Genomic DNA, 15,227 nt, shown 5'->3' on the forward strand with positions numbered 1-15,227 from the left:
AAGATGATGCAGAGAAATAGAAGGCCCCAGAGTTAAATCTCAAGTGTTATAGCAAAGGGTCTGAATACTTATGACCACGCAAAATTTTATTTTATTCTTATTTTATAAAACATTTCTAAAATTCAGTTTTCACTTTCTTGTTATGGAGTATAGGATATAGCCCTGTATTGATTCGAAATTAGCAGCGGACAGCAGTGAGCTGTGAGGTCCTGCAGCCTGAGGGCTAACAGAAAAGTAGCATCTCAAATGGGTTGTCCAGCCGTCACCCCCGCCAATCAGCTGTTTGAATAGGAGGCGGCACTCCATCTGAGCACCACTTCCTCTTCATTACCCTGCACGTCGTCTCCGAAGTGCGGTGTAATACAAGTGCTCGTTCCATTCACGTAAATGAAGTGAGTGCTTGTAATTACAGTCCACCACCGCTCTACAGGAGATGAGGGGTATTGTGAAGACCAGGAAGCAGTGCTCGCATGGAGCTCCGTCTCCTCATCTCACAGCTGATCAGCGGGGGGTGTCAGGCCCCCACCAATCAGATATTGACAACCTATCCTGACAATAGATCATCAATATTAACAGCTGGACAACCCCTTTAAGGCTATGTTCACATGGCAAAGAAACACTTTGTATTCCACCTCATAAAATGAGTATTTTACGAGGCTTAATATGCATTCAAGATGCTACCAAACAGCTTCTCATTGATTTAGACATGCTTTAGTGCACATGGGTATTTTTATGGAGCTGTTTTAAAAAATGCTTCAGAAAGGTATTGCTAATTCTTTGAAGCATTTTTGATGCTGCATTTCGCATTCAATTCAATGGATATGTAATAAAGTATACTCATATGTTTTAGACATGTGTCTGGCACCAAAATACTATGGGGGAGATTTATCAAAACTGGTGCAAGGAAAATTGGCTCAGTTGCCCATAGCAACCAATCAGATGAATTCTTTCATTTTCCATAAGAGCTCTGAAAAATGAAAAGTGGAATCTGATTGGTTACCATGGGCAACTAAGCCAGTTTTCTTCACACCAGTTTGATAAATCTCCCCTACTGTGTTCTCAGAAGCAGATTCGTTTCTGATCTGCCACTGGCTATTCAGCACATGTAATTTGCCGTTTGAACATAGTCTATGTGTTTGTAGTTCAAGCATTTTATAAATAAAGGTTATTGTATAGGCCTAGGGCACAGAACATTCTATACCAGGCCTTATGTTAAAAGCAGACATAAGTGGAGATGTAACCTACAGCAGCCAATTGGATTACTGCTTTCATTTTCAAGCATACTCAAAACAGTTGAAAGCTGGAACCTGATTGGTTGTTGTGGGTTACTCTTCCTTCAGTTATGTTTATATGAACGTAGTCACAGAGTATGCATTGTAATTTGCATCCTTAAAGGGCTTCTGTCACCCCCAAAACACTTTCTTTTTTTTTTTGGGCTTCTTAAAATCCTTATTTAACCACCTCAGCCCCCATAGCTTAAACACCCTGAAAGACCAGGCCACTTTTTACACTTCTGACCTACACTACTTTCACCGTTTATTGCTCGGTCATGCAACTTACCACCCAAATGAATTTTACCTCCTTTTCTTCTCACTAATAGAGCTTTCATTTGGTGGTATTTCATTGCTGCTGACATTTTTACTTTTTTTGTTATTAATCGAAATTTAACGATTTTTTTGCCAAAAAATGTCATTTTTCACTTTCAGTTGTAAAATTTTGCAAAAAAAACGAGATCCATATATAAATTTTGCTCTAAATTTATTGTTCTACATGTCTTTGATAAAAAAAAAAATGTTTGGGTAAAAAAAAAAATGGTTTGGGTAAAAGTTATAGCGTTTACAAACTATGGTACAAAAATGTGAATTTCCGCTTTTTGAAGCAGCTCTGACTTTCTGAGCACCTGTCATGTTTCCTGAGGTTCAAACACCCCACAAATGACCCCATTTCGGAAAGTAGACACCCTAAGGTATTCGCTGATGGGCATAGTGAGTTCATAGAACTTTTTATTTTTTGTTACAAGTTAGCGGAAAATGATGATTTTATTTTTTTTTTTTCTTACAAAGTCTCATATTCCACTAACTTGTGACAAAAAATAAAAACTTCCATGAACTCACTATGCCCATCAGCGAATACCTTGGGGTGTCTTCTTTCCAAAATGGGGTCACTTGTGGGGTAGTTATACTGCCCTGGCATTCTAGGGGCCCAAATGTGTGGTAAGGAGTTTGAAATCAAATTCTGTAATAAATGGCCGGTGAAATCCGAAAGGTGCTCTTTGGAATGTGGGCCCCTTTGCCCACCTAGGCTGCAAAAAAGTGTCACACATGTGGTATCTCCGTATTCAGGAGAAGTTGGGGAATGTGTTTTGGGGTGTCATTTTACATATACCCATGCTGGGTGAGATAAATATCTTGGTCAAATGCCAACTTTGTATAAAAAAAATGGGAAAAGTTGTCTTTTGCCAAGATATTTCTCTCACCCAGCATGGGTATATGTAAAATGACACCGCAAAACACATTCCCCAACTTCTCCTGAATACGGAGATACCACATGTGTGACACTTTTTTGCAGCCTAGGTGGGCAAAGGGGCCCATATTCCAAAGAGCACCTTTCGGATTTCACTGGTCATTTTTTACAGAATTTGATTTCAAACTCCTTACCACACATTTGGGCCCCTAGAATGCCAGGGCAGTATAACTACCCCACAAGTGACCCCATTTTGGAAAGAAGACACCCCAAGGTATTCGCTGATGGGCATAGTGAGTTCATGGAAGTTTTTATTTTTTGTCACAAGTTAGTGGAATATGAGACTTTATAAGAAAAAAAAATAAAAAATCATCATTTTCCACTAACTTGTGACAAAAAATAAAAAATTCTAGGAACTCGCCATGCCCCTCACGGAATACCTTGGGGTGTCTTCTTTCCAAAATGGGGTCACTTGTGGGGTAGTTATACTGCCCTGGCATTCTAGGGGCCCAAATGTGTGGTAAGTAGGTAAATGACCTGTGAAATCCGAAAGGTGCTCTTTGGAATGTGGGCCCCTTTGCCCACCTAGGCTTCAAAAAAGTGTCACACATGTCCTATCTCCGTATTCAGGAGAAGTTGGGGAATGTGTTTTGGGGTGTCATTTTACATATACCCATGCTGGGTGAGAGAAATATCTTGGCAAAAGACAACTTTTCCCATTTTTTTATACAAAGTTGGCATTTGACCAAGATATTTATCTCACCCAGCATGGGTATATGTAAAATGACACCCCAAAACACATTCCTTAACTTCTCCTGAATACGGAGATACCACATGTGTGACACTTTTTTGCAGCCTAAATTCCTTTTAGGAGGGCATTTTTAGACATTTGGATACCAGACTTCTTCTCACGCTTTGGGGCCCCTAAAATGCCAGGGCAGTATAAATACCCCACATGTGACCCCATTTTGGAAAGAAGACACCCCAAGGTATTCAATGAGGGGCATGGCGAGTTCATAGAAAAAAAATTTTTTGGCACAAGTTAGCGGAAATTGATTTTTTTTCTCACAAAGTCTCCCTTTCTGCTAACTTGGGACAAAAATTTCAATCTTTCATGGACTCAATAAGCCCCTCAGCAAATACCTTGGGGTGTCTTCTTTCCAAATTGGGGTCATTTGTGGGGTGTTTGTACTGCCCTGGCATTTGAGGGTCTCCGCAATCATTACATGTATGGCCAGCATTAGGAGTTTCTGCTATTCTCCTTATATTGAGCATACGGGTAATGAGATTTTTTTTTTCCGTTCAGCCTCTGGGCTGAAAGAAAAAAATGAACGGCACAGATTTCTTCATTCGCATCGATCAATGTGAATGAAAAAATCTCTGCCAAAAAAAGAAAAAGGAGGGGAAAGGCGTCTGCCAGGACATAGAAGCTCCGCCCAACATCCATACCCACTTAGCTCGTATGCCCTGGCAAACCAGATTTCTCCATTCACATCAATCGATGTGGATGAATAAATCCTTGCCGGGATTTATTTTTTTATATATACAAAGTGTTTGCCAAAGTATATGAACACCGCCACCTCCTCAGCTCATATGCCTCGGCAAACGTATCTTTTACTGCAGAGGAGAAATCTCATCTTGCAGCGCCGCATACACCGACTTGCGTGTAATCTGACAGCAGCGCAATGCTTCTGTCAGAATGCACATCAGTGCTGCAGCTAGTCGATCGGTTGGTCCACCTGGAAGGTAAAAAAAACAAAACAAAAAAGAAAAAACCAGGCCGCAACGCAATAAATTTATTAACTTTTGAACCAAACATATAAACTTTTTTTAACTTTTTTAACTGAACGTTAACTTTTTTACTTACCGGTATTTTTTTTTTTGTTTAGTTTTTTTTACCTTTTATAGAACAAACCTCTCCTTCCCCATGGGACAATGTGCAAAGCGCAAATCGCCCAAAGATGTGGCGAAGTACGTTATGCACTTTATCCCAGGTGAAAGGAGAGGTTTGCAGCAGCTGTGAGTAAAAGGGCCCTAATAGCCCTGTGTGCCTGTCCTGTGAGATGCAATCCCTATGCTAAGTGTACCTGTGTGTGGTACTTCCGGAAACACTCACCAAAGCATAGGGCAGGGTGGTCAGGACAGTCAGGACAGAAATAGCGGGTGTCACGCCTTATTCCACTCCTGCTACAGACACAACATCTTTTTCGGGGTGACGGTTGGGTTGAGGTACCAGGAACGACACTGGGGAAATGTCGCTCGTGTAGACGGCTAACTACACTGGTGGATGGGGCCACGGAACCTTCTGGATACAGGAGGTTCTCGATGATCTCTTCCTGGAATTTGAGGAAGGATCCTGTTCTCCCAGCCTTACTGTAGAGAACAAAACTATTGTACAGAGCCAATTGAATCAAATATACAGACACCTTCTTATACCAGCGTCTGGTGCGTCGGGAAACTAAATACGGAGACAACATCTGGTCATTGAAGTCCACCCCTCCCATGAGCAAATTATAGTCGTGGACTGAGAGGGTCTTTTCAATGACACGGTTTGCTCGCTCAATTTGTATTGTCGTGTCTGCGTGAATGGAGGAGAGCATGTAAACGTCACGCTTGTCTCTCCATTTCACCGCGAGCAGTTCTTCGTTACACAAGGCAGCCCTCTCCCCCCTTGCAAGACGGGTGGTAACGAGCCATTGGGGGAAGCCCACGCGACTAGTTCGCGCGGTGCCACAGGCGCAAATCCGTTCTAGAAACAAATGCCTAAAGAGGGCCACACTTGTGTAGAAATTGTCCACATAAAGATGGTACCCCTTGCCAAATAAGGGTGACACCAAGTCCCAGACTGTCTTCCCACTGCTCCCCAGGTAGTCAGGGCAACCGACCGGCTCCAGGGTCTGATCTTTTCCCTCATAGATCCTAAATTTGTGGGTATAGCCTGTGGCCCTTTCACAGAGCTTATACAATTTGACCCCATACCGGGCACGCTTGCTTGGGATGTATTGTTTGAAGCCAAGGCGCCCGGTAAAATGTATTAGGGACTCGTCTACGCAGATGTTTTGCTCGGGGGTATACAAATCTGCAAATTTCTGGTTGAAGTGGTCTATGAGGAGCCGAATTTTGTGGAGCCGGTCAAAAGCAGGGTGGCCTCTGGGACGGGAGGTGGTGTTGTCGCTAAAATGCAGGAAACGGAGGATGGCCTCAAATCGTGCCCTGGACATAGCAGCAGAGAACATGGGCATGTGATGAATCGGGTGCGTGGACCAATATGACCGCAATTCATGCTTTTTAGTTAGACCCATGTTGAGGAGAAGGCCCAGAAAAATTTTAATTTCGGAAACTTGGACTGGTTTCCACCGGAAAGGCTGGGCATAATAGCTTCCCGGGTTGGCGGATATAAATTGTGTGGCATACCGGTTTGTCTCTGCCACGACTAAGTCCAAGAGCTCCGCAGTCAAGAACAGCTCAAAAAATCCCAGGGCCGAACCAATATGAGCCGTCTCAACCCGAACTCCAGACTGGGCGGTGAAAGGGGGAACTACAGGTGCGGCTGAAGTTGGTGACTGCCAATCAGGGTTTGCGAGCACCTCAGGGATTCTAGGAGCTCTACGGGCCTGTCTGTGCGGTGGCTGCGACGGGGTAACTATTGCACGTGCCACCGTACCAGCTTCAACTGCCCTTCTGGTGCTCGCCACGTCACCATGTTGTACGGCAGTGCTGGTACTAGGTCCAGGGAGGGCTGCGCTGCTGGTGTATGCCTCACCACGTGATCCGGCAGCGACAGCCCCACTCTGCTGCTCTTGAAGCGGATCTTGCATAACCTGTGGTCTAGCGACACGGGGCCGGGTACGCCTGGTTCTATCAGGGACCTCCACCTCCTCGTCCGAACTTTGGGTCAGAGAGCCACTGCTTTCTACAGGTTCATATTCTGACCCGCTAGATTCGTCAGATGAGGGTTCCCATTCCTCATCCGACTGGGTCAGAATCCTGTAGGCCTCTTCAGAAGAATACCCCCTGTTTGACATTTTGGACTACTAAATTTAGGGGTATACCCTGAAACTACCCAAGAAAAAAAGCAAACCTGTCTTACAAAGGAGAGGCTAGCGAAGTACCGGAGGCCGCTGCGGTTAATAAAAAATATCAAAACTGGCCTGATCGGGCAAACACTGCGTTTTGGGTGGAGGGCGAACTAAAGTGACACTAATACTATTATAGATCTGACCGTGATCAGTTTTGATCACTTACAGATACTATAAAAGTACAAATGCTGATTAGCGATACGCTAATCAGCGAATAAGTGACTGCGGTGCGGTGGGGTGGGCGCAAACTAACGCTAAACTACCTAACCAAGGGGCCTAAACTATCCTAAAACCTAACAGTCAATACCAGTGGGAAAAAAAAGTGACAGTTTACACTGATCACTTTTTGTCTTTCACTAGTGATTGACAGGGGCGATCAAAGGGGTGATCAAAGGGTTAATTGGGGTGCAGGGGGGTGATCTGGGGCTAAGGTGTAGTGTTGGTGCTACTCACTGTGAAGTCTGCTCCTCTGCTGGATCCAACCGACGAAAAGGACCAGCAGAGGAGCAGACAAGCCATGTAACAGATCATATTTACTAATATGATCTGTTATATGGCTTGTGATTCGTTTTTTTGAAAATCGCCAGCCTGCCAGCCAATGATCGTTGCTGGCAGGCTGGTGACGAAATTGTTCTTTAACTTTTGCCGGCCCGCGATGCGCATGCGCGGGCCGGCTTTGAGCGAAATCTTGCGTCTCGCAGGATGACGCGTATATGCGTGACTCTGCGCAGCGCTGCCGCCTCCGGAACGCGATCCTGCGTTAGGCGGTCCGGAGGCGGTTAACGACTATTCCCTATATAGGGCTCTTACCTTTGTCTGTGGCTTTTTTTCCTTAAAAATCGATCTTTTAAAATATGCAAATCACTTCACTACCAGCAAGTAGGGCGTCTACTTGCTGGTAGCTGGCGCAAAAAAACGCCCCCTCCTCCAGTTGATTGACAGGGCCAAGGAGCGCTCTCCTCCTCCGGCTGGCCCTGTCAGCATTTCAAAACCCGCACCAGTCTTCATTCGGCGCAGGCGCACTGAGAGGAGGACACTCGCCTCCTCAGCACTCCCTCAGTGCGCCTGCGCCGATGACGTCACCGAAAGAGAAGACGTCATCGGTGCAGGCGCACCGAGGGAGTGCTGAGGAGGCGAGCGTCCTCCTCTCAGTGCGCCGGCGCCGAATGAAGACAGGCGCGGGATTTGAAATGCTGACAGGGCAATCAACTGGAGGAGGGGGCGGTTTTTTGCGGCGGCTACCAGCAAGTAGACGCCCTACTTTCTGGTAGTGAAGTTATTTGCATATTTTAAAAGATCGATTTTTAAGGAAAAGAAGCCACAGACAAAGGTAAGAGCCCTATATAGGGAATAGTCGTTAAATAAGGATTTTAACAAGCCCAAAAAAAAAAAAAGTGTTTTAGGGGTGACAGAAGCCCTTTAATTCACAATGGCCCAAGTGGTCGTACCTCAGAATGAGGTGGGATTATGCAAATGTGACACAAAATGGGAGTGGTAATCTCACAATTGGGAATTAAAATGTTTGAAGGTACAATTTCTCCACATTTGGACGCAGTGATGTTATTATGTATCCTGTCCGTGTTCATCTGCCATCATTGTTATTTTTCAGCATCACTTGCGGTGTCATGGACCCCGCTCTCCGTGGGTGGATCAGCTTCACAAACATGAAATTAGTCATATCAGAAATGAGAGGATTTTGCCCTTTGTAGGTTTTCGGCCTTTAAAGGTTAAATATGGAGCAGTCCGGGCGGCGGTTCATAGCTCACATGAAGTAGATGACTTGTCTGACCTTCGCAGGTGACGATGCCGTGCAGACTGCCCTCCCCATCACTCTCCCCGGTTCAGCCACAGCGCTCGCTCACTCCATGGCCTTTGGGCTATGTTGACCTTTCCTCAGCCCTGGACTCCCCTCATTAGGACATCTGATCACATAGAAAATGTTAACAACTGTCAGAAAGTTACCTGACAAATAGAGGAACACAATCACTGCACCTATTATTACATTGGAAATGTCAAACCCCATCAAAAATATCAGGTTACTGTACGTCCTGAGAAAAGTAAGCGCTACCACTGATGAAAAATAAGCACGAGGCCCCATGTCTTGTAGTAATCACTGTGGATGCAGCTTTTTCATGTCCTTTCTAGGAAAATATATAATTTTTTGGGTGTTTTTCCATTGATTCAATTGGAACTAGTGATATGACTGAGGTATGAGTTTCTTTGTGCCTCACATTTGTCTATAGGCTGATTATAACTAAGTTATCATTTTCTATTGTTTTTTTGTTGTTTTAGTTTGATATAGATAAAGAAGCTGGAGAGCGCCAGATCTATCACCGTTACTGCATGGAGCGCGCCTCTGCCCACTGTGCCCATGTCTTTACCACAGTCTCACAGATCACTGGCATCGAGGCAGAGCACATGCTGAAGAAGAAAGCAGGTATAAAAGGGAAATGTACCTAGAAGCGCAATAGAACGATGTGATGGAGATTTTACAAAATTAAATTTGGTGAAAGTCGGGCAACTAAGTGTTCTACAGAAATCACCGACTCATCAGTGTCATCCTCCAACAAGTCTATGATCTGATGATGATGATGATAATAATAATGATAGTTAAGATGATGGAGATTATGAATATGATGATGACAATGGTGATGTTGATGAAGATATGATGATGTTGATGCAGATGGTGATGACAGTGATGATGACAATGATTGATTATAGTGATGATGATGTCAATGGTGATAATGATGATATTAGTACATTATTCCCCTTTTCTGATTTCTTACAGATGTAATTACTCCAAATGGATTAAATATTAAGAAGTTCTCTGCGACGCACGAGTTTCAGAACCTGCATTCTCTTTACAAGTCCAGGATTCAAGAATTTGTCCGTGGACATTTCTACGGGTACAGAGAAATCAGTCACAGCTTCATGTTATATTTATCACATCCTTCAGTGACAACCTGAGCTGCAGTCACAGTTCGGCTGTTACATCATGTTGTATGCTCTGGTCATACTCCAAAGAATAAGATATGATGTGACAGAAGGATTGTAAGTACAGATCTGGAGGCAAATGGAGTATAAGATATGATATCACTCAGGAGCAGTACAAGAGATGTGTAAATGTCCTAAAGGGTTCTTCCACAAATCTTAAACATTGTGTAAAATAGTGTAAAATTTTACAATTTACTAAAAGACACCAGTGGAAATTAAAGAAATGACTTTAGCCGAATTTGTGGCATTAAAAAGTTGTATATTTTGGCGCAAATCATTTTGCACAAAAATGTGCAACTTTTTGTGCATTTACCTTGCTCCTGGCACTTTTCCAAAAAGTGAGTTGGGCTTCCCAGGGGAGCTTGGCTGCTCACGGCCCAGCACATATAATTTACGCCAAAATCTAGCTTTAATTGACTTTCTGCAGGCAGAGGGCCAAAGATGTACCTAATTTATTAAGAGGCCTTCTTCTTAATAGGTGCATCTCACTCCATAACAAACTACATCAAGACTGGCGTATGACATGCATCTTGATACTTTAGTTTTTTTCAGTTTTTCCCCAATTCTAAGACCCTGGTTTGCTATTAATGAATATTTAGAATTGAAAACTTGTGAGGACCTAATACTTCTCACAGCTAAGGGTTTGTTACAATATTATCCAGTCTAGGGCTTTATAGCTATGTGAGCTATACAGCCCAGATTTAGGCTGATATGTGAGGCTACATTTTCTAATTAAACTAGCAGAAGGACCCGGCTTTGCACGGGTATATTTCATCTATTTCATTTAATGTTTGTGTGTGTCGTTAAAAGATATTGACAGTATCTACTATAACAGTGACATCTACAGAACTCCGCCCCTTTAACAGTGACCTCCACAACGGCCGCCCCTTTATTAGTGACCTCCACAGTACACAGCCTCGTTAACAGTGATTTTCACAACAACCCGCGCCCTTAACAGTGACCTTTACAGAGCTCTGTTCCCTTAAAATGTGACGTCCACAACACCCCGCACCCTTAACAGTGACCTCTACAGCACCCCGACCCTTAACACTGACCTCCATAGCGGATCGTCCCCTTAACTGTGACCTTCACAGTTCTCTGTCTCCGTAACAGAGACCTCCACATCGCCCGCCCTTTAACAGTGACCTCCACAGCATCCCATCCCCTTATCAGTGACCTCCACAGCAGCCCGTCCCTTTAACAGTGACCTCCACAGCATCCCGCCCCCTTAACAGTGACCTCCACAGCAGCCCACACCCTTTATTAGTGTCCGGCTTTCAGACTCCCTGAATTGAGGTGTTTATTGACAGTTGGGCAGGGGTTAACCTAGTTGATGGTCAGTTTGTTCGTATGCATGGTTTGACAGCAAGTGCATTAGACAAAAATATTTCGGTGTTTGCAATTGATTTCGCTCCACTCACTCAAAAATGTTTATCACAAATTGTGCAGGACATCCGTTTAAAGTATAACTGTCGTATATTTTTTTTTGGAGTATTGGATTGTGGTGATTAATATCTCCTTGGTGGCCCTATTTCAACTTTTCACTGTGTATTCAATTACCCCTAATTCCACAGTTTTGTTCCCTGTACTGCCTACTTTTACCTGTGCTTAAAATCAGGTTGCTAGGCATGGTCAGTCTATCTGTTCATAGACGGAGCACGCAGCGTGCAAGGTCAGATTACTGACAGCCAGGCACTGTAAGTAAATGATTAAAGCCAGGTCCTCCCCAGCAGCTGATAACAGTGCCTGGGCTGTGTGCACTTGTGCCTGTCCCTGCGCTTGGCAGACTCTCCCTCACTCAGCAGAGCAGGAGAATGCATAGTTGAAGCAGCGCACAACAGGGAAGGGAGATCTGCCATCTGCTCAGTGTATAAATAAAAGCAACATGTGGAAAAAGGACCCCCTTGTGCTGCAGGAGATTAACCCTTTAGGGGGAGGGCTCTGGTTACTGACACTTTTGGGGGGCTATTGTTACTGGCTTGTGCATGTGAGAAGCTCAATGCATTGTGGGTAGTGAGGGCAGGCGGGATTAGCCTGAGGGTGAGGGCAGTGGCAGCCATCTTAATTGGAGTGATTATTGCATAGACAACTGTCTTAGCACATCACTCTCTGTTGTAACCACTAAAGGTGTACCTTCGTTTATTTCTGATTTTGCTGATGTATTCTTTGAAAGTAGAGACCAGGAGTTACCCCCACATCGTGAGTATGATTGCCCCATCAACCTTATTCCCGGAGCTAAATTGCCCAAATCTTGGTTGTATAATCTTTCTGAACCCGAAAGAGCAGCCATGCGAGAGTACGTACTGAGAGTTTGGCTAAGGGACATATTAGACCGTTCAAATCCCCAGTTGATGCAGGGTTTTTCTTTGTTAAGAAAAAGGACGGAACTCTTAGGCCATGTCTGGATTTCAGTGAGCTTAATCGTATCACTGTCCGTGACCCTTACCCCCTTCCTTTGATCCCAGATTTGTTCAATCAGATTGTTGGTGCCAAGGTGTTCTCTAAACTGGATTTTGAGGGGGGCATATAATCTGGTAAGGATCAAGGAGGGGGACGAATGGAATACGGCCTTTAATACCCCTGAGGGTCATTTTGAAAATATGGTCATGCCTTTTAGGTTAACCAATGCCCCTGTGGTTTTTCAACATTTGATTAATGACATCTTTCATCATCTGGTGGGCAGGTTTGTTGTGGTATATCTGGATGATATACTAATTTATTCTCCAGACATGGAAACTCATCAGGATCACGTGAGACAAGTGTTACAGATCCTAAGACAGAATAAATTGTATGCTAAAATGGAGAAGTGTGTATTTGCAGTTCCGGAAGTACAATTCCTGGGTTACTTACTCTCATCTTCAGGTTTTCGTATGGATCCTGAAAAGGTCTGTGCCGTGTTGGACTGGGATTGACCCAAAAATCTGAAAGCGCTTATGCGATTTTAGGGGTTCACCAACTACTACCATAAATGTATTTTGAACCACTCGATTGTGGTTCAACGGACATGACTAGGAAAGGTTCGGATGTCTCAGTTTGGTCTGATGTCGCATTGCAAGCCTTTTTAGCAGTAAAGAAGTGTTTTGCTTCTGCTCCTATATTGGTGCAGCCGGATGTGTCACAACCATTTATTGTGAAGGTTGACGCATCCGAGGTAGGGGTAGGAGCAGTCTTGTCGCAAGGTCCTTCACCTAGTAAATAGCGCCCATGTGCTTTCTTCTCTAAGAAATTCTCGGCTGCTGAAAGAAATAATGACGTAGGCAATAGAGAATTGCTGGCCATTAAGTTGGCTTTTGAGGAATGGCGTCATTGGTTGGAAGGAGCGATTCATCCTATTACTGTAATTACCGATCACAAAAATCTGGCTTACCTGGAATCGGCTGAACGTCTGAACCCTAGGCAGGCCAGATGGTCAGTTTTTTACCAGATTTAATTTCATTGTCACCTATATCGCCCTGGGATTAAGAACGTCAAGGCCAATGCCTTGTCGCGTAGCTTTCCTAGGGAGGGGGGGGGGGTGATTCGGTAGATCCTGGTCCTGAAGGGGTAGAAATTTCCGCCCTATATCCCGACCTTGAGGAAGAGGTGTTGGAGGTCCAGGAAGATGCATCGGACTCTTGTCCTCCGGGGAAGTCGTTTGTTCCTTCTGAATTAAGGCACAAGGTGTTCGAGGAGCATCACTGGACAGTTCTTACAGGACACCCTGGAAGGAGATCCACGGTCGATCTCATCTCTCCTAGATTCTAGTGGCCGGGGTTGCGTAAATGTGTGGAGGGCTATGTGTCAGCCTGTAGTACCTGTGCACATGCTAAGGTGACACATACTCGGCCTTCAGGATCTCTACTTCCATTGTCCATCCCATCCAGACCTTGGACTCATTTGTCCATGGATTTCATCACAGATTTGCCGAATTCCTCAGGAAAAACTGTGATTCTGGTAGTAGTTGATTGCTTCAGTAAGATGTCGCACTTTATAGCATTACCAGAGCTACCTAATGCTAAAACTCTCGCACAAGTGTTTGTTGACAACATCGTGAAGCTACATGGCATACCCTGTGATGTGGTGTCTGATAGGGGGGACTCAGTTTGTTTCCAGATTCTGGAAGGCGTTCTGCAATTGTCCTTCTCTTCTGCCTTTCACCCTCAGTCGAACGGACAGACTGAGCGCACTAACCAGAATCTGGAGACTTATCTAAGATGTTTTGTCTCAGAGAATCAGGAGGAGTGGTCTTCTTTTTTGTCTTTGGCCGAGTTTGCCATAAATAACCGTAGGCAGGAGTCCACTGATAAGTTGACATTTTTGGGGGGCATATGGGCTCCATCAGCAGTTTGGCACATTTTCTGGTTCTGAGACTTCTGGTATACCTGAAGAGGAAAGATTTTCCTTTTCTTTGTCATTTATTTGGCGGAAAATTCAAAATAATCTGAAAAAGATGGGCAAAAAGTATAAACGAATGGCTGACAAGAGACGTATGAGTGGTCCGGACCTGAGAGTGGGTGATTCTGTGTGGCTGTCCACAAGAAACATTAAGTTAAAAGTACCTTCTTGGAAGTTGGGCCCAAGGTTTATTGGTCCATATAAGATCTCTACCATTATTAACCCGTTAGCCTTTCGTCTTGACCTTCCGCAGGCTTTAAAGATTCATAATGTTTTCCACAAATCATTACTGAAGAGATATGTCTACTCTGCTGAACCATCCTCCCTGCCACCCCCTCCTGTCATGGTGGACGGTAATCTGGAATTTCAGATCGCCAGGATAGAGGACTCCCAAATTATTCGTAGATCCCTCCAGTATCTTGTATACTTGAGGGGTTACGGTCCAGAGGAGAGAATGTGGGTTCCAGCGGCCGATGTTAATGCCAGTCGCTTTGTGAAAGCCTTTCACAGGGCTCATCCAGATAAGGTCGGTCCTGGGTGTCCGGAGGTCACCCGTAGAAGGGGGGTACTGTCATGGTACCTCCCGTTTTAGAGGTTAGAAGATCTGGGAGGCTGGCTGCACGTGGGGTTAACTGACAGTCTCTTGATTCTCAGTGTTGTTGTTTGGTAATGACCACACCTCTTGTCAGGTGCAGCTTGTGGTCATTACTGCATTCCCTATTTAGTTTGGTCTCACACTTTATTCCATGCGGTTGATATTCTCTGCTTGGATTTGGAAGAGTTGGTGTGTGGACCTTTCCTGTGTTCCTGCTCATCTATTTTCTATAAGATAAGTTGTCCTGCTCTTTCTACTTGGTTATTCCCTTGTTCTTGTTGTTTACTAGGCCTCAGGGAGACGCTGGTTCATTCACCAGTGAAGGAACCAGTTGTCTCTCTCCCTGTCACTACCTTTAGGGAATCTCAGGGCTCCAAGGGTCTAGGTTGCGGCGTATGTATTTTCCCACCTTCGGGGTCTATACATACATAGGAGTCAGGGCCAGGTTTAGGGGGTGACCTCTCCCTAGCCTTGAGGCCTAGTTCTTTGTCTTTCCCCTTCTGTTGTTATTCTGGTGTCCCTCCCCATTATTCGTGACACTTCAATTGGCTAATGTAGGTCATGTGATGTGCCATATTAGCATTTTTTGGGAATATATCAGGAACGGTACGTGCTAGAGAGCTGAGAACCGGTCTAAAACATTCCCGGACACCTGATGTGATGTGTGCCAAATTTTGTAATTGTAAATGTGACGTTGCGGATTCCTTTAGCGGACATACATA

General features: G+C 44.5%; 1 protein-coding gene across 3 annotated transcripts in view; it reads left to right on the top strand.

The window, feature by feature from the left end:
• The window catches only part of GYS2 (glycogen synthase 2), a 92,346-nt gene that overhangs the window by 20,594 nt on the left and 56,525 nt on the right, over positions 1-15,227 (top strand). For all 3 annotated transcript variants that reach the window (XM_040437813.1, XM_040437804.1, XM_040437820.1), the window contains 2 exons: positions 8,835-8,979; positions 9,331-9,448. In XM_040437813.1, coding sequence (XP_040293747.1) covers positions 8,835-8,979; positions 9,331-9,448 — 263 coding nt within the window. The remainder of the gene's footprint in view (positions 1-8,834; positions 8,980-9,330; positions 9,449-15,227) is intronic.

The sequence above is a fragment of the Bufo bufo genome, chromosome 1 (genome assembly GCF_905171765.1).
Source record: "Bufo bufo chromosome 1, aBufBuf1.1, whole genome shotgun sequence".
Taxonomy (NCBI): domain Eukaryota; kingdom Metazoa; phylum Chordata; class Amphibia; order Anura; family Bufonidae; genus Bufo; species Bufo bufo.